Source organism: Heliconius melpomene, chromosome 19 (genome assembly GCF_056956725.1).
Source record: "Heliconius melpomene rosina isolate 202511_hmr_F chromosome 19, ASM5695672v1, whole genome shotgun sequence".
NCBI classification, from domain to species: Eukaryota; Metazoa; Arthropoda; class Insecta; order Lepidoptera; family Nymphalidae; genus Heliconius; species Heliconius melpomene.
The window spans coordinates 14,117,040-14,140,852 of NC_140407.1; the positions used below are offsets into that span (position 1 = coordinate 14,117,040).

Consider the following 23,813-nt stretch of genomic DNA (forward strand, 5'->3'; position numbering starts at 1 on the left):
TCTGTCTGTTGTTTCTAACTCTTCTTCTAAACCACCCAACGGATTTTGATGCGGTCTTCACCTTTAAGTCGGGTGTTTTTCGTAGAAGGTTTATATATAGTTTATTATTTGTACATTCTTATGTAAATTAACATTAATACGATAAATGTGTATAAAGTCCTACCCGTTGAGACACTTTCGCGCATGCGCTGCTCTAATGGTAAGTACTACATGAAAAAAATGTACTGGAGTATTGTGCGTCTTAATAAGATCTACAAAAAAGTCCGCGAGAGCATATTTGTATCTTTTAAGAATAACGTGTAGTGATCATATTTTTGTCTAAAAATAATAATTTCAATATATTTTTTATTGTGAGGGATATTTTTTTATAATGGTATTAATCCTTATCCTTTAAAATACTTTATTAATTTTCCATGTTAAACGAAGATAAAATTTGCTTTTTACAATATTTTGAAATTGCGAATAGTTTTACAGAAAAACGCATTTAATTGTTGACACATCCGGCCGTTGACACATCAGCTGTATGTTACTCAAGTTTTACTTATCCCTTACTCTCAGCGTATAAATATGTACATTAGTTACGTTGGCCATTTAATGCAGACCAAAACTGTCTTTTACTGTTTTTCATTTTAATAAGTACTTTAGAAGTTATTACAAATTCAGTAGTGAATGCTCGCTTCCACGCGGGCGGCCCGGGTTCGATTCCCGGCCCATGCATTCTATTTAATTTTCCTCACAGGCAGCCACGTCGTGCTTACTTTTCATCAGGGACAGAATACCCCCTTCAGCATTAACCACAAGCTCGAAAAAAAAACCCGGCTGCCTTTATAGCAACGAAGATTTAGTTAGAAGCGTTTGCACGTATTGGATAATTGGAGTTGAATGTATTATTTAAGCGCGATATATTTGGTTTCACATTTTTTGTAGTAGTTAGTAGTAGGTAGGTTTTTGTTAATAATTTCTTCCGTTCAAAAATAGTCATTTAATTATCTAAAAATAGTCATTTAAATATATTTTAATAAGTACTTGAAAAGATTAGTAGCACAGATTTAAAATTACGGTACCTACTAAAAAATCCTTGCTGTGTAAAACAATTGGAAAATCCTTATTGAAACTACAAAAATACGGGTTGCAAAGGGGTTTAATTAATTTTCACATTATCTTAAGTGCTTTGCAAACATACAATACATGAATCATCCAGTAGTAAAAGCGGGCGAAGCCGCAAGGGGGTCGCTAGTTACATATAATATGTAAAGTACTCCTAAATTACCAAATTAACTTTTAAGTCAAGGGACAATTTTAGTTGAGTGTTAAATAATAAATAATAAATAATAATAAATAAATAATATTTTCCACACATCGATCGAATCTCAGGTGAAATTCTGAAAGTCATCTTTAAAAAATAAATAAATCAAAATAAAATGTCAATCTTTCAAAGCGATCGTAATCTCGGTCAGGTGACAAAATTGTAGATTTATTAAATATTTCAAGCACTTATGTCCAACTATATAGTCCTCACGAGCCAGATATCGAGTTTATTACACCTATTATCTCTGAACGTTTGACATTATAGTGTGGACGCCACTTGGTTTCTCTCCATAATATTTGGGGCAACCAAAGATTATTTAGTTAAAGTAACTGCTTAAGGAGGAACAAAAAAAAATCAGTCAAGTGCGAGACTGATTTGCCCAGTTGTACTTCCCAGCTTATAAAAGTTGATAAACTTAACTTTGCGGGAGTATGCATTTATTTTTTATTAAATGAACTACGAATATAAGTTTTCCGTTGTTTGTAATAACTAGTAGGTCAACAGGAAGAAGGGGAACGGAAATCAGAAGTATCTCAATGAGAATGGAGAATCTTGACACTCTTCACCCTGCTGTGCCGTCTTAAAACGAATTACCGACCAATATGGAGCACGTGATTTTCACATGTCAGTACAAAGTAGTATACAAAAGACATCCTCCTATGTGTCCTCATAATTCACGGAATTGAAAATTAGATTTGATTGTAACCCGTGTTGCTATAGAAAACATTTTGTTAATTTAGGTGAAGTTTTACGGTTTTCATCAACCTATCGCCGTCCACTGCTGAACGGAGGCCTCCCTCATCAAGAGCCAACCAGAAGTTTTATGGTTGCCACATCTTTATTATATTCAAAAAACTTATAAAGACAAAAAAGATATTTTGTAAAAAGTTAAATTGAAATACGATAAAATATAAATACGTTAGAACTTTCACCATGTTTACGTCTGGTTTTCTTTATAAGTGATCATTTCGAAGAAAATTAATAATTTACTGAGACAAATTTAGTAAGCTTTCATTTATAGTTAAAAAAAATAAAAAAAGATAGAATTATGTATAATAATTTAAAAATAAAACTAACAGAGGCAGTAAGTGTTTATCGTATTCTTATCGAATCAAAAAAAATCAGCTTCACGCTGTATCCCGCACACAGCAGGGTAGGCAGAGGGAATACAGTGTTAAGACACTCCGTTCCCCACTTTCTGCCGAATTCTGGAAGCATTGCGTGTTTAGTGGCAGAGCTCAGCGCCGCGCTTTGCCTCGACACCAGAGCGAAGAAATGGAAGTATAAACGTAAATAAATATTTCACTTCCTCGAGTGGGGATCGAACCCACAACCGTCGCGTTACAGTCACACCCTTGTGCCGCGGCGCCACGACGACCTCAGATTATTATCAATTTCTGAATATTTTTTTTACAATAATTATTCTAGTAAATCCACTATATTTAATAAATACTATAATCAACTACATTTCCAATATGATATTAAAAGTATTATAGATCTCAATAAAGATAAGTAATAAAATCGAAAACTGTTTGATATCTATGATATCAGCGGCGGAACACGTGCAATGATACCTCATTGTTATTCTGCAGTCAGTTTACTAAACATATAAGACATCACGATCATGGTATTCTACTTACTCCTATTGTCGATATTTACTGGACATTGTGCAAATGGTATGTACGAAATATTTAATTTTTCAGTCCCTGGGGCACAAGCCTGGGCGTCCTGGATTCCATCCCCACTGGAGGAAATATTTTTTTTAATATTTTCAATTCCTCGCTCAGGTAACGAGACAGAGCGTGGCATTGAGTTCCGCCACTCAACACGTTATGCCTCCAGTATACGGTAGAAAGAGAGTTCAGAGTCTTGAGAAAAGAAACTTGAGAAAAGAAACGTCTTAAGACTAGGATCCCAGGTTCCCTACATTTAGTTTTATATAAAACAAAATTACGAAAATTTGTAACATTATATCTCTCTGTATTATTTTTTTCAGCTCAATTGGAAAACTATAAACAAAAATCCGAATATGTCACCGTCCGAGATGGCGCTCATATGTTTTACTGGTTATTCTACACAACGGCGAATGTGGCAAATTATACCGAGAGGCCTTTGATAGTCTGGCTGCAAGGCGGTCCCGGGGGCTCCTCTACTGGTATAGGCAATTTTGAAATACTAGGCCCTCTCGATCTATCATTGCAAGAGAGAAATTATACCTGGGTGAGTCGTTATATGTATGTCAACACATATAATATTCTAATAACTTAAATGTCATGAAATTTAGAATCATTACCGATATAAATATAAATAATTTTACGTCTAAATCTAATATCCGTGGGTTGAAATATGTATTTCTAGGGATCTGGATCTCAAAAGAAAAAACGAAACTTTTATAGGGTCAGTTTGTTGTCCGTCTGTCAAGACTTTTTATCTCGAGATCGCGTGGAGGTATCCGGCTGAAATATCGAAGGTCCAGGTCTATGAATCCTTGGATCCTATTGTCACGAAGTTGAACTTTCAAATCTAAAATATGAAAATATGACATTACACAATATGACATTTCGCAAAAAGAAAAAATTCGAAATGTGGAAATATAACCCTAATTTTTTTTTTCTTATTTATATTCTTTTTTTACATCTAAGTTACTAAAGTTAACAAAAAAATACAACATCAGCTTCACTTACAGGTGAAAAACTTTAATGTACTCTTTGTGGATAATCCTGTTGGGACAGGCTTTAGCTACGTAGACGATCCAAGTTACTTAACGACTACAAACGATGAGATAGGTAATATTTTAGTATTTTTACCTTATAACTATTATTGATTATTAACGTAACATAAAATTAAATTGTATATATAATTAAAGCCAAAATATTATTAATTTATAATTGAATAACGGATACAAACGTAGCGTTTTGTTTATGTATCCTCGAGTGGAATTGAACCCATATTCTTTGATTCATTCACAATGACACGCTTTGCCTCGTTAGCAGAGCGACGAAATAAAAATATTAAATATTTCATTTCCTCAAGTCGTAATCGAACCCACAACCTATGCCCCAGTGCCACGACAGACCCTAACAAACCTATTACTTATTTAATAAATAATCACCAGATTCGAATACAATTAGTGATGTTCATTTATTTACACAGCTTTAGATTTCGTTGAACTAATGCGAAAATTCTACCAGTCCAATCCTGAGTTTGAGGTAGCACCACTTTACATTTACGGGCAGTCGTACGGCGGGAAGATGGCGATTGACATGGGTATTAGGATGCATGAGGTACCTACTTAACATTCATTTAAATAATTAACTGGCACATTAGAATTGCTAGGATTTTAATATGTATTCTTATTTTGGAGGTTTTCTATTAGTGATTAAGTATTATTTAGTATATTTGTTTTAAATAGAAAACAAGCAGTATGACATTGACGTAGAATATAGATACGTAACTAACATTAGTAATATCATAGTATTATATAGTTTTATATACAGTTGACAAGTAGGGTAGACAGAGGGAACCTGAGAATCTAGTATTAAAAAACTCCGTTTCTATTAATACGCTTCCGTTCCCTACTTTCCGCTGAATTCGGGAAGGATTACGTCTTGAGTGGCGGAACTATTGCTTTATTTTTTTATTTAATATTATTACCTAATTCGCTCTTTTATATAATATATAGGCAGAAACTGCCGGCAATATTAATTCAAAATTACAAGGAATTGCTATGGGTAACTCATGGATATCACCAGTCGACTCTACCCTCACTTGGGGGCCGTTGCTTTTAGCAGCTGGTCTTGTAGATCAAAGTGGATATGAGGATATACAAAGAAATGCTCGAGAAGCGGAACGGTTATTCAATGAAGAATTATATGTTAATTCAACGATGCAGTGGTCGGCAACCCAACAAGCCGTGTTTAGAGCAACGACTAGTGTTGATTTTTACAATATTTTGACCAAAATGCAAGTAAATTTGCCCGACACGCTACGAAGTGCTTATGGTAAGCGATATTTTTAATAAAATATATATAAGTTTCGTAGATATGTTTCAGGAGTACAAAGTTCGACTGTTAGCGCGGTTTTGGGTTCGATTCCCACTCGTGAAGATTAAATATTTTCATTTCTTCGCTCTGGTGGCACAGCATTTAGTTCCACAAATCAACACGAAGTGCCTCCGGAATTCGGCGGGAAATGGGGAACGGAGTCTCTTAACACTAAGTTCCCTCTACCTACTATGCTTTGAGCAGGATACAGCGTGACGCTAAAAAAAATTAAAGAAAAAATTGTTTATAACGTTTACATAATTCATATTTATGCATAAGTACATATTCTTATAATTTGAAATATATTTCCTTATATTCCAATCTGCAAGCATTTTAGCTTTGTATATGCTTATGATATATCTATACCATTATATAATTCAAATACCTACATATTAATAAACAATTATTATGAGAAATACACTTAATTTCTCTGTACTAACTTGCAAAAGTACTATATCAGAATTTACGTTATAACTAATTTCGTGGCGCAGGGGCACAAGCGTGTGACTCTAACGCGACGGTCGTTGGTTCAATTCCCACTTAGGGAATGAATGTTAATTTATTTATATTTTTATTTCTTTGCTCTGATCCCAAGACAAAAGCGCGGCATTAAGTTCCGCATCTTAATCACCTCTAAAGTTCGATGCATGCAGCTGGAAAAAAAAGGATAATGTATATAATCAATATTGATATTACATTTCGTCACCTAGTTACATATGCATAAAATGTAATCTTTGCATAGAAATATCTCGAGATATGATGATTCGTGACCGCCCCTACTCCACGCCCGAGGGACAACAGTGGGACCTCGACGTCCTAATGAATACTAAAGTGAAAGAATGGCTGAACATCCCCGAAAACATCACATGGAGCTCTCTTTCGGGAACTGTCTTCGATTATTTAAGAGAGGATTTCATGAAGCCTGTCACCAAAAGCAGTATGTATAATATGAAAATAAGCAGATATTTTTAGTTAACATAAACCGTACAACATCAAATGAAGATAACTATCACTAAGAGAAGCCAATCTCGTGGAAAACGTATTATAATACTAAACACACTTACTTTCATAAAATGGCAATGCCTTTTTGCTGAAAACATTACTTAAAAAACTTCAATCTGCATAAAATATTTATTTAAATATAATGATTTTGATTAAAAGTTTGTTATTTGAACTCTCATGATCTATACAGACAGATATGTCTCATTTTAAATTAAACTATTTAAGTGGATTAATCGCATATATTTGGTATAATACATTTTTGGAAATCCGACGTTGCGAACGACTGAGGAGGTATCAGCAACAGTTTTTAATTGCCTCACGTACTTCCCTGGATTCCTGCAGAATGAGCTGACTATATCTAGCCCTCTGGTATGGTGGGTTTGAAAGATTTTATGAGTGGGTGTTGAAAAGCTTCCAGCCGTCCTCTCTATTAAAATTAGGATGTTTTTATATTTCAATAGCCTAGCGGATCATTCTCGGAATATATCTGTTTTCCTTAGCGAGACGCGATCAACGCTGCACTTTTGTCTTCTTAAAAGAACGAGTGGGAATCGAACCCACACGGTCACATTTACGCGCCACGGTTATTATTATACTCACGAAAAAAACAACCAAACATATTTTTAAACTCAACAAAAGGAACAACTTACTTAACTCAAAAAAGAAAAAAATATGAATGTAAAAATATATACGTATGTGTATATCTGACTTTAACAACGTCTGTTACTTCTTTTTCAGTCGAGAGACTTCTAAATGAAACAGACATTATCCTTACTAAATATAATGGTAATCTCGATCTCATTTGCGATACGCCTGGTAAGTGCTTACAACATACATTATATTAAAGTATTTTTTATATAACTTTGAAATCATATTGTAAATCTGAATAACAGGATAAAGTTTATGCATATAAATATAATAAATAATGAAATTCAGTTATAAAATAAAAATATTAGGCCGATATTTCAGTAAAACATGTATATACAATTCCTGCATTCAATTCAATTTATATAGTTTTTTAAATGCTTTATTTTTTATATATATATTTGTATAGTAATTAAAATGTCACTAAATCAAATTATATTTTAGGTCAAATTCTTTGGGTCGACCGACTTCAGTGGCCCGGTGCTGACGGATTTAAAAATGCTCCACGACAACCCATATGGGAGGAAGACAGACTTGAAGGCTATTTCAAATCCTATAGAAACTTTAGGTTTTTTTGGATTAACAAAGCAGGACATAGTGTAAGTATTACATTCTTAAAATAGGGTTGCAATTTCAAAATTCCGCTTGAAAAAATTCCCTTTAGGGCACTTCTCTTTTAAAATATTTGTCGTTACTAGGTTCAATTTGAGTAATGGAAGTTCCGTAAAGTTACAGTAAAACGGAAGTGGTATCATTAGCTTCTTTCACTCTTTTCAAAATATATAAAAGTATGATTCTCTAATTCATAGGTACCGAGAGACAATCCTGCAGGGAGCAGAGCTTTCCTTCGTGACATGACATCATTTGGATAAATTATTTTCTAACTCCATTATTATATTTTATTTAATAAATAAAATTATATTAATCATAATAAACGATATTTGATATTTATATCAGTTTTTCTTAATATGCATACTTCTGTAAAGAAATCAAACACCTCGAGGCTTTTACAGAACTTATATTTCTTCCAGGGCTAAATACCATTAGGCTTGTACATTATATGTCTCAGGACTTTTACAGAACTTATACTTCTTCCAGGGCATTAGGCTTGTACAATGTATATCTTAAATTATAATACAATATTTTATTCTAGAGGACAACTTTCCTCTTCAGCTCCAAATCTAATAGTGCGCATCAGAATTTCGATCACATCAAGCGTCCTTTTTAAATTGACAATTCGTATTAGTTCTATGTATAAATTTTCAAACATATCTTTTTATAAAACAAATAGGTTGATTTACATTTATTTTATAATATATTATCGCGAATATTAAACCTATTTACATAAAATCATTACACTTCTAATGTAACAGTTAACAGGAAGTAGCAAAAAGTTAGTGGTAGTTTGCCTTGTTAATTGTTATACAAGAAAACAATCTTCATACACGGATATAAACTCACTCCTAGTTAACAGGAAAGACGGCGAATGTAACGTGAAAAAATGACTTTAATTTATTAGTTATTGTGTATTTAATAAGGAAGTACATCGCAATTGTGCAATAGGAAACATGGCTGACAAATTACTAGATTTTGTCATAGCACTATTTAAAACAATAGATTACGGCAATATTTACATATGTTTAAAACCTTGTAATTACTTATAATAAAACAAAACTGTAAAAAAACAAAAATTGGAAAAAAAATGTAAATAAAATAAGTTTTGGAGAAAAAGAAGCCTATACACTATAAATAGTTGATCGAAGTATTTAGTACTCGTATATTGTCTGTTACCTGTATGAGGTAACATAGGTAACAGAAAATATACTATCAGACGACTATAGGGACTAAAAATTTTAGCATCAGTTACTTTAAGTGACAAATTAAAGAATGACCATCGTGATACAGAAATCGTGGGTACTTTTCACGCAGGAAGAAAAATAACTCTTATTTCATCTCGCTGGCATGACAAAGCGGATTTAGAATTCGGGCGGAGAGCGTGGAACGGAATGTCTTGACAACAGGTTGTCTCTTGTTCTCTCTTCTTTTTTCGTCAGGAAACCCTCTAACAGGTACGCCTTCCAAATGGGGATTATAGCGGGTTATTTGGGACTCGTAGACCCGCAGACGTAAGCCATTCACATCCATTAAAACCTTAAGGTGCTCCTCCTCGACCGCCACAAGCCGGGGCTACGGGAGCAAGATTCCTTTTCTCTTCCATAATCTTGGCAGTCTCTCTCTTTACTCTGCCATGTGCGGGATAAAGCGTGAATCTGAAAAATATATATTACATAACATGTTGCCTAATCATTATACTAAAGACATATTTATTTATTGCAATGTTTAATAAATTACATTATAAAACTGAAATAAAGATAATAGCGATAGGTTTGCTAATATTATGATACCTCAATATTGATAATTAATATCATTTTATCTAAAGTAAAGCGATCATTAATATAACATATCGATAGATAATTGTAATCCCTCAGTTTTCTCTTATCATTCTTCAATTTTTTTTTATGTCTGTGTCAAAATTGCCGTAAATATGCATGATTATAATAAAATTTAATACGATTACGATTTTTTCTGCAAATCACTATATATGATTTTTTAATCAACATTCTCTAAGTAAACCACTTATTAAAAAAATGTAAACGTGTTAGAAACGTGTTGGATGCAGCGTGAAACAATATATACATACTACATACCTGCGTAAAAATATTTGTGTATAACAAAATATACGATATTTCGCTTTACGATACTATCAGTTTCGAAAGCTTAATCTTATTCTTTATTGTTTACAATTGATAAGATATCCCTACTGAATGACATAGTTAAAATATTGATACTAGATGTTCAGTGCGGAAAGAATTGTGAAGTATTTAATAAATAGAAAAAAAATGTCCAAATCTAAAATAATAATCTTAGCAATTATAGGTGTAATTTTAGGTGTTGCTTTGGGTGTACTGATATGGTGGTTTGTTCGTGTAGACGATCTTTATACTACTATAAGTAAGTAGGATATATTATAATATATGAATAAGTTATTGCCTTAATAATATGTAAAATATTATACAAAATTAATATTGGCTCTCTGGAAATCAAGCATGTTACCAACGATTTCAAAACCAATTGTTTTTTCAGCATAAAAATACTACAGAAATTATACAGCTACGGCAGAAACCTACCTGCGTAGAGCTACAAATAAATACAGTCATTTATTCTTACTTGTATCATCATGTTAATAATTATATACCACTAATCATCTCAATTTTACGTAACTAATTAATTCTTATAATAACAGAATTTGGAGAACACAAGAGCAAAATATATTTGGCCTACATACTTTACAGAGAATGTCATCAAAAAACATAAATGCTTTTAATTAAGCTCATTCTCTACGTTAATATTAATAAGAAAATTAATACCAAGTATGCTGTTGTAAGCTTTGATATCTAAAATGACAACGCGACAGGTTGTGGGTTCGATTCCCACTCGAGAAATTAAATATTTAATATTATGTTCAATTCCTCGCTCTAATAACGAGGCAAAGCTCGGCTTCGAGTTCCGTCACTCAACACGCAATGCCTTCAGAATGCGACAGAAATTGGGGAACGAGTGTATTTTTATAGGAACGGTGGAATCTTATGTCTTAACACTAGGTTGCTAGGTTCCCTCTGCGTAGCCTGCTATGTGCGGGAAACAGCGTGAAGCTAAAAAATGTATTTAAATCAACATACACCCACTCACTACACAATTATACTAATGGAAATGTGAAATTCATTATGTGAGTTACTTGGAAAATGTCGGAGATAACTGAGAGAGCATTTCTAGAAATTCCTACAGGAACGGTAATAGCAGTATTATGTTAATTTCTATATATAGAATAGATAATTCGAGTTAGTATTAGCTAATTTCTACAATGTATTTTAAAGGCGGCGTTAGTCTAAAAGTCAAACTATCTAAAATTGGAATATTAATGGATAGCTAAGTAGAGTGTTCTAATATTAAAAAGCTATAATTTTATGCACCACTTGACAGGATTAACAGGTAAAGGCATTGGTGATCTCGAGTATACGTCAGCATACACCAGGATGAATGGCAACGATATGTTCTGGTGGTTCTACCCAACCCTGTCCTCGTCCAGGACCTCACGTCCTATAGTCCTTTGGGTCAACGGCGTTACTGCCTTATCGTCCAGCTTCTATGCAAACTTTGAAATGTTTGGTCCTTATAACATTAACTTAACTAGAAGACAAGATTCTTGGGTAAGTATCTTTTTATTATTTTCAATTTATATTATTATTTTTTTATAGTTTTCATATTGCTTATTTTCATACTTTATGAGTACAATAACAGTGACCTAAAAACGATACTAATTGGTTTTTTCAGATAAATGATTACAATCTGCTTTTTGTGGATGCTCCAATTGGGACAGGTTTCAGTAAAAGTAATCTCGAAGGCAGCCAATTTCCTAATTTAGATAAAAATGGTAATTTCACTGCCAAATATTCTATATATTACAGTAAAATGAAGTGCTTACTTCTTGTATCTTTAAGTTACAGATTTATTAATGAAATATATATGAAAATTATTTTTTTACTTGTATTGCTATAAATATTGTAATATGTTACATGTCATATATACATATTGCTTTCAGCTTAAGAGGCATTGCGTGTTGAGTGGCCGTCGCGCTTACAGTGACACGCTTGTAGCACGGCGCCATCACGGCCTCAATTATAATTTTACACTAATAACTTCCTCAAACTATTTTCAGTCGAGCATTTATTACGGACAATACAATCATTTTACGATGTCAACGAAGAGTATAAGCAATCTCCTCTTTATATCTGCAGTCAAGCAGATGGTGCTCAAATCGCTATACCTTTAGCTCTTAAAATACATGAAGTGGGTATTATGAATTATTAATATAATAAATTGTTTTTTTTTGTATCACGCATATAGCAGGGTAGGTAGAGGGAACCTAGTGTTAAGACACTCCGTTCCCGCTATCCGCCGACTTTTTTTGACTTTGTTTTCCGGTTTTCCTTGTTACCAGATTGAAGAATTAAAAATATTAATAAATAATAATACATTCCTCCCATTAGGAATCGAAACGTTTACAGTCATATGTTTGTGCTACTGCGCCACCATGGGTTCATAATCAAGATCATAGTAAATTCTTATAATAACATATAAGGGAATTTACAAAGTGCCCAAAGTGTTTTGGAAAAAGGGGTACAGCGACAAGACAGTCGCAACAAATCTATTAGGGTTCCGTTTCATTCCATTTGCCTGCGGAACCCAAAAAATACTTGTTTCGTTAACAAAAAGTTCTTTTCGAGTTCGAGAAAACATAAATACATGTCTTATTGAATCTGTGATCTTCGTTATAATCCTACCATTACAATTAGGTACCTATAATTTATGACGTAAGCACTATAATCTTCTATACAAATAAACATTCTAAAACAAATAATATTTAAATTCCTTCCAGAACGGCGACGTATCGGATAATCTTAAAGGTATTGTTCTAGGCAACCCTATTATTTCACCAGCTTTAACTTTGACTAAGCTGGGTTTTTATTTGGAAGAACTGGGTTACATAGACGGAAAAGGAAGGACTGTTATTGAAAACTTTTCAAGCTTGACAACCTCTCTAGTAGAGAGAGGAGAGTTTGTTGAAGCGTACAATCAGTTCAATTCTTTAAGACATTTTGTAAACAATGGTGCCGGCGCAGTGGCCGTTAACTTGGATAATATTGTTGAAAAATTAACTAGAGACGCTAATGAAGGTACACTAAATATTTATTTTTTCATTTATTTTGCAAATAAAACGAATCGTGTTTTCTTTAAAAGCTTTATTTTCGCTAGCATTTGCTGTGGTAGAGAATTTATTGCTCGAATATTCTAAATCTAATTTAAAACATTGCGCTTTATTTTTTATTTTTTTTTATCTTTAAATAACAAAATGAATTTTCTTTTCTAAGGATTTCTTAGGTTATCTTATTTCGTAAAGACCACGTATGTATGTTGTAGGTTCAATTCTCACTCAAGGAAATGAAATATTTAATAGTGCCGAGGCAAAGCGCGGCTTTAAATTTTGCAACTTAACACCTAATGCCGTCTATTTCATTTTTATTCATATTGGAAAAATTTAATTCTTTCTTACTAAGTATAACTATATGCAAACGAAAATTTTAAACATAAAAATTACTAGTTTTTTCTAGAGATGAAAAATATCTTCGAAATACAGTAAGGTCTGATGCCAGTAATTTTATGGACACTGTGGTAGCGCCTGCTCTCGGTATTGGAGACGATGTCAAATTTGATAGTCAACGCGAAAATGCTATACGAACGTTTATATCCTCCTATATGGTTTCAAATGTAATCAAAGGTATGTGAAAATATATTATGAATAATAAATGAATTAAAAACTTCTGAAAATGAAATAAATTAATGAAAAACTTCTATTCAGTTAAATGAAATTAAAAATATCCCATTGTGACTATAATAAAAAAAATAAAACTTATTTGTTTTTGTTGTATAATCCAATCATTTTTCTATAAATTTCACAAGAATTTTATATTATACATATGTTCCGGAATACGGCGGAAAGTGCCTACCCTGCTGTATGCGGAATACAGCTCAAAACTGATTTATTTTGATTTTATTTTCTTGAACAAAATAACAATAATATATGTAATGTTTTAAAGTTAGTGGATAGTACACAATGAATGTTTAATCATCTTTGTCCACAGTCGAGAATATACTTCGGAACACAAACCTTACTGTAAATATTTATAACGGTAACCTAGATGCAGTCTCTAATACTCCTGGTAAGTATACGTAAATATTTATGTTCTTTTTGTTGTATCCCGCACATAGATCCCCGCACATCTTCCGGTAGGCAGAGGGAACCTAGTGTTAAACACTCCGCTCCCATAAAGACAGTCCCGTTTCCCATTTTCCGCTATTCTGGAGGCATTGGGTCTTAAGCAACGAAACTTAATGGCGCGCTTTGCCTCGTTACCAAAGCGAGGAAATAAAAATATTAAATATTTCATTTAGCAGAGTGGGAATCGAACCCACAACCTGTCGCGTGTTTACAGTCGCACATTTATGCCCCCGCGCCGGGACTGGCCTAAAAACATTCTTGCAAATGGAATTTGTATCTAATTAAAATCATTTTCGTTATTCATTCTGAATTCTAAATTAATTTTCATCATAATACATGACAGGTCAACTCGAGTGGATTAATAATTTGGAATGGTCCGGCCAGACTCAGTTTTTAAACGCGCCGAGGGAAACCCTTGTTGTTAACAGTTTAGTCGAAGGTTACTTCAGGGAATCGGAAAAATTGAGGTTTTATTACATAAACGCAGCAGGACAATCGGTAAGATATATAAAAAATAAATATAAATGTTTTTTTTTTCTAAGTTCATTTAAATATTTTGAGCGGTGAAAGTAAACGAGGTGAAAGAAATTGAGTCCGTAAAGTTTGAAGCTTCGTTCTCTTTGACTACTACGCTAGGTATAAAACATTTTTTAAAAAAACTAACCGTAATGCAAATAACAAATATCTAAGTTATGCACTTCGTAAAGAGTACCCAGCTAACTATGAAATAGTTTCTTTTTAGGGTTCAGTACTTTAAAAAGTAAAAATGAAACCTTAACAGTATCACTTTGTTGTCCATCCGTCAAGACCATTTATCACGAGATCTCATGGAGATGTCAAGCTGAAATTAGTATCAAATATTTATTCTACGGCCTCTTAAATCTAAGTTCTAGTTCTAAGCTAATGTAATCAAAGGACCAGTATTTATGCGTCGATTTTTCTGCATTTTGTATGAAATTCGCCGCGTAATCAAAACTTACCCTACATTTAGGAAATTTGGCACAAAATGAGAATTTACTGTACTAATAAAGGAAAAATTTGAAAAGTGAAAATTTATACATATTCCGTTTGACCTACAATCATAAAATTAGTACGAAAGCCTCGATAGGCAAGTCCAACTCGCGCTTAACCAGTTTTTTTTTTAACTTAGCGTATTGCAAGTCATTAATATCTAAGTAAAATAGAAGTAAGTTAAACAGGTATAAATATAAATATAGTTAAACAGTTATAAGTATCATAATGTTTCATAAGTATGAACTCTCAACACAGTTATGTTATTTTTTTGTACCTATTATAAAAAATATTTATATTATATAGGTTAAGATTTTCTGTAATATATGAATTCCTTGATTATAATTAATTATTTGCCTTAATGCATAAGCATATTATTATTATTTTACAGGCGCCTGTCGACAATTCCGTTGCAGTACAACGAGTGTTTAAACGTATAACAGCGTAACGTAATATTTAGAAATTAATGTGGTCGTAATAAATCTATATTTTTGTAAATAAATAGTTTTTATAGATTTTTCTTCTTTTATTCTAGATTCTAGATAGATATTTTTGGTTATTTATTAACGTTTGAACACAGTAAAAGTTGTTACTCGAATTACTTCAACGTTAAAAAATAAAAGTAAATAATTACATCATAGGTATATGATAAGCATTAAGTACATACCTAATGTTTTTTAAATTATTTATTCTTTTATTCGCATCTAAAGTAATGAAAATATTTGTAAACGTGTAAACATTTTAAGAATTTAAATATTCTTAAATTAGTGGTTCATCACTAGTTAGGCACGGTACGGTTAACGAGTCGTGGCCGTCCTGAAGCTGCCCTGAAAATGACTGCGCTGACTTGATTTTTAGAATATTAAATAAATCAGGCTGTCGTGGTGCAGGGGCACAAGGGTATGACTGTAACGCGACAGTTATGGATTCGATCCCCACTCGAGGGAATGAACTATTATTTATTAATATTTTAATTTCTTCGCTCTGGCAAGGACGCAAAAACTCCGTCATTGGATTTCGCAACTTAACACACAATGCCTCGAAAAAATCATCCGCTTCGTCCGTTTATATAACACAATTATTTATTTTGTCATCTGAATTACGATCTTCGAGATTTTAAGGATAATATCCATACGTTGGTAGCCAAAGTTTTAGACAATCCAATTAAACACTTATTTTGTACAAATGTTGACGCAAGCAACTCTTTATATTGACATAACTATTTTATTTGTGAACCAATTGTGATAATACAATAAATGTTAAATGAAACTGGCCATAATCTAATAATCAAAACTGCATTTAAATCGGTTAAGCCGTTTCTGAGATGAGCGCAACAAACGCACAGCATACAGACAAACAGACAAAAAAATTAAAAGTCATTATTTTGGGTTCTACTGCATAAAGGCCCCCTATAACATTTGTTATATTATTTTGTAAGATTTTATTATAAATATAGAGTATATTACAAGAAGACAATTTTTCTACATCATTTATGAAAATTTAGTTATTGGCACTGGCAGCACTGCATGTGATAATAAAATAGTAATTCGCCATCTGTCAACAATGTTTTGTGAATTGTGATTGATTGAATAAAGAAATATAAAATATTCTGTTATATTAAGTTTTAGAAATTATAGTATAGGAAAATAAAGAATTATAGAAAATCCTTAAGTAAATGACTATACAAAATTTAAAGTAATAATGGCAGATATTTTGGACATATTAGATATTGAACAGCCTGGGGCTTCAGAGATAACCAGGGATAGCATAATACATGGTGATAAAATAAAAAAGAAATATGCTACTGCAAAAGCTGTCCGTCGTCCTGAAGGCATGCATCGTGAGGTGTTTGCTCTATTATACAATGATAACAAGGACCTACCTCCATTGTTACCTACAGATACAGGTAAAATACTTTATTTATATTTGATTTTCTAGGGATAATATTTAATAAAAACCATATTAAATAAATCTTTCATTTGTTTGTACTTTTTAGGCAAAGCCTATAAACAAACTAAGGCTAAACTTGGCATGAGAAAAGCTAGGAAATGGGTGTGGGCACCGTTTACAAACCCTGCCCGCAAAGATAATGCTGTATTTCATCATTGGAAAAGAGCATCTGATGATGCAAAAGAATACCCATTTGCACAATTCAATAAGGTAAATACACCTAGTAAATATTATTTTTCTGCATAAAGTATAGAGAAACTAGTCAAACCAACACTTCCCAAGTGAAAAACACTTCTTCCACTGAATAGAAATGTGTTTAGTGACAGACGCTAATGCAAAGCTTTATCTTGGCAAAGCAATAAATGAAATTAGCTCCTGAATTCAAATGCAAACCACAACCATTATGTTTACAGTCAAATATTGCCTCATTGCATGACAATGACAAACAAAATTTTCATAGATATTAATAAAAATATTACCTATTTATTTTCACAGCAAGTATCAATCCCATCATATTCAGATTCAGAGTACAACCAGTTTTTAAAGTCGGAAGACTGGAGTCAAGCGGAAACTGATCATTTAATTGATTTATGCCAGAGATTTGATCTTCGATTTATAGTGATACATGATAGATGGGACCGTGCAGCATTCAGAGACAGGAGTGTCGAGGACTTGAAAGAAAGATATTATAGTATTTGTGCTACTTTGAGTAAAGTAAGTAGTTTATAGAAGATAATCAATTTATTTCTAGAAGGTACTATGAAGGCAGTACTAGTAACTTATTTGAATTTGGTGGCTGTGTTAAGAAGGTTTCAATTCAATTTTATAGAGATGCCTTGAGCCAGAATTGGGCAAGTTTTAATTGCAATAAAATATTAACTACTGATCATTTGTTAGCTTGAACACTTAATTACTTGTTAGCTGTTATTTCTGCACAAAGACATAATAATTTTTAATATTTAATTCTGAGTTGCAATTACCCAGCCCTGCCATAAACCTATACTTGGGTTGATCAGTCATTAATACTTTCCTTTCCTTTCACTCTGGTAACAAAGTCTAGAAAATTTGGCAGTATGTTAGCAATGGAGTGGCTTATCACTAGGTTCCCTCTGCATACCCTGCTACACATGGAATTACAGCATTAAGCTAAAAAAAGAAATTTTATGTTTTCTTTTAAACTCTTATAATTTTTATAAGGTCTGTTTGATTATTGTTCTAGGTTAAAACTAATCCTTGGTCAAACTCAGTGACAATGGTTAATGGGGAGAAGAGAGTGTATCACTATGATGCAGAACATGAGAGGAAAAGAAAGGAACAACTTAAACGGTTATTTGACAGGACACAAGAACAGGTAGACATGCTATAATTATTCCACTTATTTTGTTGTGTGTCTATAAATGCAATTGTTGGGAATTAGTTTCTAACAAATTTTAATGAATAATTCACATAGATCGATGAAGAACAAATGCTACTAGCCGAGTTAAAGAAAATAGAAGCTAGAAAACGGGAACGAGAAAGAAAAACACAAGATTTACAAAAACTTATATCTCGGGCAGATAGCGGCAATGGAGTTTCAAATTCCCAACAGAATGTCGTCAATGAAATTGTCTCTACACCGAGTGCAGCTTCAAATATCGCAAGACGACATGATAGAAAACTGCATAAGAAAAAGATTGCATCTCAACAAAGGCCCATTCGGACTGTTGAGACTGTTGTAAGTGAAATTGTACATTTTTTATTATTGTCCTATGTAGTTTAAAAAAAGAGATTACGATTGATCATGTTGAATATTGCTAATTTTGTTAAAAAATATTCCATATATATAATTAAATTGTAATTGATTGCTATCTGTATATGGAACACTAGGTTGACTCTGCTCTGTTTATGCTGTCTACAGCTGCCCGCTACAGGTAAAATTCAGTGTAAATTAAAAAAAATTGAAAATTGGTTTTAAAATAAAAATATCAATTTATTATCAACAGACCGTAGAGTGGTCCGGTATAAAGTTCCCCGAGGCCCGGGGGACGGGAGTGTGGCTGAGGTCGCAACGCATGAAGCTACCGCCCGGTGTGGGACAACGGAAAACTAAAGCTATTGAACAGGAACTGCGTATTATGAACATTGGTAAATATATTTTTATTTAATTACACTAAATTATTACTTGTTCAAAAATGCTTTGTTTTTTAAGCTCTCGCACATAGTAGGTTAAAGGGGACCTAAGAATATAGTATTAAGACTTCTGTTCCCCACTTTACGCTAAATTCTCTAGGCATAATTCTAGCGTAACTCAATGCCGCGCTTTGCCTCGTTACCAAAGCAAGGAAATTAAAATATTAAATACCATATTCATTCCCCGGGATGGGAATCAAACCCACAACCATCGCGTTTACAGCCGCGCGCCTGTCCCTCTTTGCAATGACATTGATATTATATTATTTATTCTATTTTAACAGATATAACCCCAACACCAACTGAGGCCATTTGCAAGCATTTTAATGAGTTACGATCAGATCTGGCGTTGGCATTAGATCTTAAGAATGCTTTAGCGTCCTACGAATTTGAACTTCAAGCTTTGAGGCATCAATATGAGGCTCTTAACCCTGGAAAGGTATACTACATTATTTGTTTTTAATATTTATATTAATTTTAACACATAATCTATGTCATTATTTTCTAACAGATCATTCGCAACTGACTTCAGGGCTGCCACAACTCGTCTGTCTGTCTTGTACTGTAAACAAAGCAGAAATCATTCCTCGCTTTTTTCTATACTGTGTCCTGCAAATTTAAACAAAAAACACTTGATTATTATCATAATTATCATTTCATTGAAAATAAAAATGTTTTTTTTCTGTTCCAGACCCTACACATTCCTCCATCTTTATGTAATACTACTTCTGATATGGAAGCAAAGCCTATTGGGGAGATCATTGATGTAGTTGGTTCTCCGAGTGCACACAATACAACAATATAATATTTTTTGTCCTTAAATAAACATTGTAGTACAAGTTTAACTAATAAATATATATTGTGAATTAATTAATATTAATTATTTTATGTTTATTATTCCCTTTAAGATGAATGGTGAAGAATAAAGTGATTATTTATTAAGTTATCTCTGCTTACTTAGAATCGTTAATTCCTTTTAACTATTTATAATTATAATAGATATATATATATAATTTTCAAGGCCATTGTGGTACAATGTGGCAGGACTAAATTTAAACAAGTGTGCCTTTCAATTTTTATTTATTAAATTGTAGAGAAAATGTCAGTAGCTGAACAGTGCTCTAGCACTAGATACATACAGTATCTAGTGCTAGAGACTGGGAAAAATAACTAACCAATTAACATGGCAACTATGCCACACCTGCCAATGTGATCTGCCCGACTCACTCTAAGAGTACTTTTTAACATATTCAAATCATATGAATATCAGCCCTTTTTGGAAACCCATAAAATGAAAACCACTAGTGAATGATTTGTATTTATGTGTCAAAAGGCTATTTTTCCAGTTTTCTTCTTTAGTTCTATGTGTGTGTTCTCCATAGAATGTGAAATTGGCATAGTTATTAGTATTCAAATGGCACAATGTTAATTAATTAGGGTTGGATAATTCTTTCTTCGGCCACAAATAAATAATGCATAAAATATTTTCTATGTCTTTCTTTACATATAATGGTTTTTGTAGTAATAAAACAAAGTAAATACAATAGAAACAAAAATTTATTACGATAGTATTTAATAAAGATACAATAAAATTATGAATGACTATTTTATATAGCCCCTTTTGGTGCCCCATAAGCATCCGGCATCCTCTCAATAGTATATTTGTGTTGGGCTACGTACATAATTGGCACACCCGGAATTTTCCTTATTCTTCTTTTCAAATCTTTATCATTAGTTGCAACTATATAACATTTATGTTGTGTCACTCTTTGTACAATGCAATCATCAGCATATGTTCCTTTATGTAAACAAGCAAGCCTTTCAACCCTGGGATCCTTTATTATTCTCAAAGCTACTCTGTATTTTCTTCCAAGTTTCTCTAATTCACCTAAAACACAATCTGTTACGTACGGTATACATTTAGCATACAAACAGTCCATCATATTTTGCACGATATCTAATTTGTTCTTAATTGAGAAATTAATAAAGTTTGTATCTATTAATATGTGATATGGAGGTCCTAGTTGAGTGTTGTATTGAAAGAATAAAGCAGAACTAGCTTGTGGGACTTCTCTGATTTTAACCTCATGTGGATCAATTTTCTTTTTCTTTATTGGCTCTGTTCGTAATTTTGCTTTTATTCTATTGTCATTTGGATTTATTACTTTTTTCATTTGTGCAAACCTTTTTTCTACTATTTTTCTCGTTTTACGTTGTTTACCCTGTAACAATATAATTTATTATAAATCTTACTTTACATTTTACCTCCCACTTTATCATCAAAATATAAGAATTAAGAAAATTTTATGTTACCATGATGTAAGTTTAAGTTTTCTCTTTAACAATTGATACGTATATGAATATTCAAAATAATTTTATTACTTAAAGTGCTAAAAAATAAAACTTTAATTAATAATTTATATATTATCCATTTTAGCATTTACACACGTGAGTCTGTTACATACAATAACTGTCACTGTCAATGTCAAAAATAGGGATGTATCAATATATCGATGATTACAGTATGAGCACATCGATACTTTGAAAAAGTTTTTATATATTCTACGTATCGATATATTATCAAGTAAATTTCAAAGCATGTCACCTTATGAATCAGTATTTTTATATCAAAACTTTTAAGGATTTATTCATTTACATGCTGCCTTAGTCCGCATCTGTGTAGTGGCCACCTATAAGTTCTGAACTTGTGCGCGTTGATCACTGGGGAAGAAAATAATAAAAAATGAGAAAAATCTTTACATTAGCGCAACCATCTACAGCTAACTTCAGAGCGATCACGACTTGTCAACCGTTTTATACCTAATATTAAAAAACTAGGTAACGGAGGAACTTCACAAGAGGGATGGAAGACCTATTTTTCACAATTTTACCGACCATGCTTGCACAATACAAATAAATAATATTGTTCTAAAATATATATTAGTAATTAGTTAAAACATATTAATTAAAACGCTAGTCGTGGCGCAGGGGCACAGTGTGTGACTGTAAAACCGACTGGTTGTGGGTTCGATCCCCACTCGAGGAGATGAAATATTTATTTAAATTTATATTTCCATTTCTTCGTGAACAGATATTAGGTTACCAGGTTACTCCTGCTGCTACCCTGCTGCAGGATAATGTGTAAGTCTACAAAAATATATATAGTAAAGGGATACATACATTAATCTCGGCGTTAATCTGTTGCTGATTCTTATTAATCTAATATAATCTCTCATTACTTATTAAAAAATCAATACCTATATAAAAATAAACATTTGATCCAGTTCAAAATTATTAGAGTTAATTACCGGACATACAGTTTTTAATTAACTGGAATAATAATTAACTGCATAATAAGTATATATACAATAAAATATATTTATACTTAAAAAAATCATTTTATACATTATAATTAAGAAATACAATAATTCTAAAAATATTTTGGAATAATTCGCACCTTTAGGCTTAATGGTAATAATTATAGTTACTTTTATTTCGAAATTTTTCGTAGGTCGTGCGGCATTATAATGAAAATAACAGGGACGGCGCTCGTTCGACCGCAAGTTGGCCATTTATATACGTCGACAGTTGCAAGTTTACCCCATAACTCTTCGTTTACTGTAGCAGAACACTCCCGAAATGTGGAAAATATTTTGCGTGAGTCTACTTTTGTTTTTTTAATACATATAATTATTTAGATATTGTCTATTTTTATTTTTATTCCAGGTGGCAGCTTTAGCTTGGATTTCATTGAAATCTTTTGCTACAGCCCAAGAATATCTACCACCAAAACCAACAAATGGAAATGTCAAAAAACCAATTGTTGAACCAACGGTATGTATAGCATTATAATTATAACATTTTTTAAATTATATGTACCTATAAGGCAAATATTTATTTTATTCCTTTTTGTCAGCTACCAGCCAATTATGAATTTACGTATGACGTTCAAGATAATGCAGTTTCCTTAGATTTTGGGCATAATGAAAAGCGTAAGGACGACCGTGCTCAGGGCTCTTACCACGTACTTCTGCCAGATGGTAGAACACAACTCGTAGAATACGAAGCCGGTCCTGACGGTTATCGACCGCAAGTAAGTTGTATTTATTAATATTTAGATCCTAATAGTAGCTGTATTTTTATAATATATCACCATAAGCTCCACTTTTTTTTTAGGAAAAATATTTTTTTTAGTCTGCTCATTTGACTATAAAAGCTCTAAAGACTATAAAAGAAAATGGTGAATTCTCTCTACCTACAACGTACTATCGATAAAATTTGCAAAGATTGGAGAGTGTTTTAACACTAGGTCCCTTTGCCAGCCCGACAAACAAAAAAAAATAATATTGACATAATAGTATTTTATTTTTTAAAGATAATGTACATGGGCACGGCGACGTATCCAACGCAGACCGGCGGTGGCGACAAATTTGAAGGTTACCATTACAATGCGGCGTCTAATCGTCAAAGTGTGAGGCAAACCGCGCCCCGGGGCGGCCGGCAGCCAGGCGGTGCTCCCCCGCCGGCGCCTGCGCCACCCCTATTATATGCAACTGGCAACACTACTCAATAATAAATTAAATAAATCCATTATAATATATATTTCGGATTATATTAGTACATCGCTATTTTATATGCATGTGAAATAATAGAAACGTGTAAAATTTCATGACATATTCCAGGTATTTTCTATATAATGCTTGTTTATTTTTTTATTAATATAAATATTAAACGTGTTATAAAATATGCAAAAATATTAACAACACACATTAGGGAAAAAAATAAA

At 32.5% G+C, this 23,813-nt stretch overlaps 5 protein-coding genes across 6 annotated transcripts; 4 read left to right on the top strand and 1 right to left on the bottom strand.

Moving 5' to 3' along the window:
* The first annotated feature begins 2,829 nt into the window (after positions 1-2,829).
* On the top strand, positions 2,830-7,950 carry LOC146528954 (retinoid-inducible serine carboxypeptidase-like). The gene is made up of 9 exons (XM_085203326.1): positions 2,830-2,985; positions 3,306-3,529; positions 3,996-4,095; positions 4,463-4,593; positions 4,992-5,310; positions 6,095-6,289; positions 7,093-7,170; positions 7,444-7,598; positions 7,809-7,950. The coding sequence occupies exons 1-9, from the start codon at positions 2,934-2,936 to the stop codon at positions 7,869-7,871; spliced, it is 1,317 nt and encodes a 438-aa protein (XP_085059452.1). The 5' UTR covers positions 2,830-2,933; the 3' UTR covers positions 7,872-7,950.
* Positions 7,951-9,818: 1,868 nt separating this feature from the next.
* LOC146528955 (retinoid-inducible serine carboxypeptidase-like) lies at positions 9,819-15,423 on the top strand. Of its 2 annotated transcripts, none has more exons than XM_085203324.1 (9): positions 9,819-10,011; positions 11,041-11,267; positions 11,392-11,491; positions 11,777-11,907; positions 12,497-12,794; positions 13,256-13,396; positions 13,761-13,838; positions 14,241-14,395; positions 15,300-15,423. In XM_085203324.1, the coding sequence occupies exons 1-9, from the start codon at positions 9,852-9,854 to the stop codon at positions 15,354-15,356; spliced, it is 1,347 nt and encodes a 448-aa protein (XP_085059450.1). In that variant the 5' UTR covers positions 9,819-9,851; the 3' UTR covers positions 15,357-15,423. The 2 variants fall into 2 exon arrangements, with proteins under 2 accessions (XP_085059450.1, XP_085059449.1); XM_085203323.1 differs by having other exon boundaries at positions 9,820-10,011; positions 13,220-13,396.
* Positions 15,424-16,444: 1,021 nt separating this feature from the next.
* On the top strand, positions 16,445-19,897 carry DMAP1 (DNA methyltransferase 1 associated protein 1). Its single transcript, XM_085203466.1, has 8 exons — positions 16,445-16,814; positions 16,905-17,068; positions 17,354-17,572; positions 18,078-18,209; positions 18,309-18,572; positions 18,841-18,982; positions 19,312-19,466; positions 19,719-19,897. The coding sequence occupies exons 1-8, from the start codon at positions 16,610-16,612 to the stop codon at positions 19,830-19,832; spliced, it is 1,395 nt and encodes a 464-aa protein (XP_085059592.1). The 5' UTR covers positions 16,445-16,609; the 3' UTR covers positions 19,833-19,897.
* Positions 19,898-20,566: 669 nt separating this feature from the next.
* On the bottom strand, positions 20,567-21,504 carry Bka (FCF1 rRNA-processing protein Bka). Its single transcript, XM_085202967.1, has 2 exons — positions 21,341-21,504; positions 20,567-21,249 (listed from the first exon to the last, which is right to left on the bottom strand). Exons 1-2 carry the CDS (start codon positions 21,341-21,343, stop codon positions 20,635-20,637), a joined length of 618 nt encoding a protein of 205 aa, XP_085059093.1. The 5' UTR covers positions 21,344-21,504; the 3' UTR covers positions 20,567-20,634.
* Positions 21,505-21,543: 39 nt separating this feature from the next.
* On the top strand, positions 21,544-23,797 carry LOC146528958 (uncharacterized). Its single transcript, XM_085202968.1, has 5 exons — positions 21,544-22,168; positions 22,539-22,684; positions 22,754-22,861; positions 22,944-23,120; positions 23,403-23,797. The coding sequence occupies exons 2-5, from the start codon at positions 22,667-22,669 to the stop codon at positions 23,598-23,600; spliced, it is 501 nt and encodes a 166-aa protein (XP_085059094.1). The 5' UTR covers positions 21,544-22,168; positions 22,539-22,666; the 3' UTR covers positions 23,601-23,797.
* The last annotated feature ends 16 nt before the right edge of the window (positions 23,798-23,813 follow it).

Excerpts from the sequence above, each read along its gene's own strand:
- LOC146528954 (XM_085203326.1), top strand. The coding sequence starts at position 2,934 with ATGGTATTCTACTTACTCCTATTGTCGATATTTACTGGACATTGTGCA. Across the intron at positions 4,096-4,462 it reads GACTACAAACGATGAGATAG|CTTTAGATTTCGTTGAACTA; the intron begins GTAATATTTTAG and ends TTATTTACACAG. Across the intron at positions 7,599-7,808 it reads TTAACAAAGCAGGACATAGT|GTACCGAGAGACAATCCTGC; the intron begins GTAAGTATTACA and ends TCTAATTCATAG.
- LOC146528955 (XM_085203323.1), top strand. The coding sequence starts at position 9,852 with ATGTTCAGTGCGGAAAGAATTGTGAAGTATTTAATAAATAGAAAAAAA. Across the intron at positions 11,492-11,776 it reads TCCTAATTTAGATAAAAATG|TCGAGCATTTATTACGGACA; the intron begins GTAATTTCACTG and ends AACTATTTTCAG. Across the intron at positions 11,908-12,496 it reads TAGCTCTTAAAATACATGAA|AACGGCGACGTATCGGATAA; the intron begins GTGGGTATTATG and ends AATTCCTTCCAG.
- DMAP1 (XM_085203466.1), top strand. The coding sequence starts at position 16,610 with ATGGCAGATATTTTGGACATATTAGATATTGAACAGCCTGGGGCTTCA. Across the intron at positions 17,069-17,353 it reads CATTTGCACAATTCAATAAG|CAAGTATCAATCCCATCATA; the intron begins GTAAATACACCT and ends TTATTTTCACAG. Across the intron at positions 18,573-18,840 it reads TTCGGACTGTTGAGACTGTT|ACCGTAGAGTGGTCCGGTAT; the intron begins GTAAGTGAAATT and ends TATTATCAACAG.
- LOC146528958 (XM_085202968.1), top strand. Across the intron at positions 22,862-22,943 it reads AACCAATTGTTGAACCAACG|CTACCAGCCAATTATGAATT; the intron begins GTATGTATAGCA and ends CCTTTTTGTCAG. Across the intron at positions 23,121-23,402 it reads CTGACGGTTATCGACCGCAA|ATAATGTACATGGGCACGGC; the intron begins GTAAGTTGTATT and ends TATTTTTTAAAG.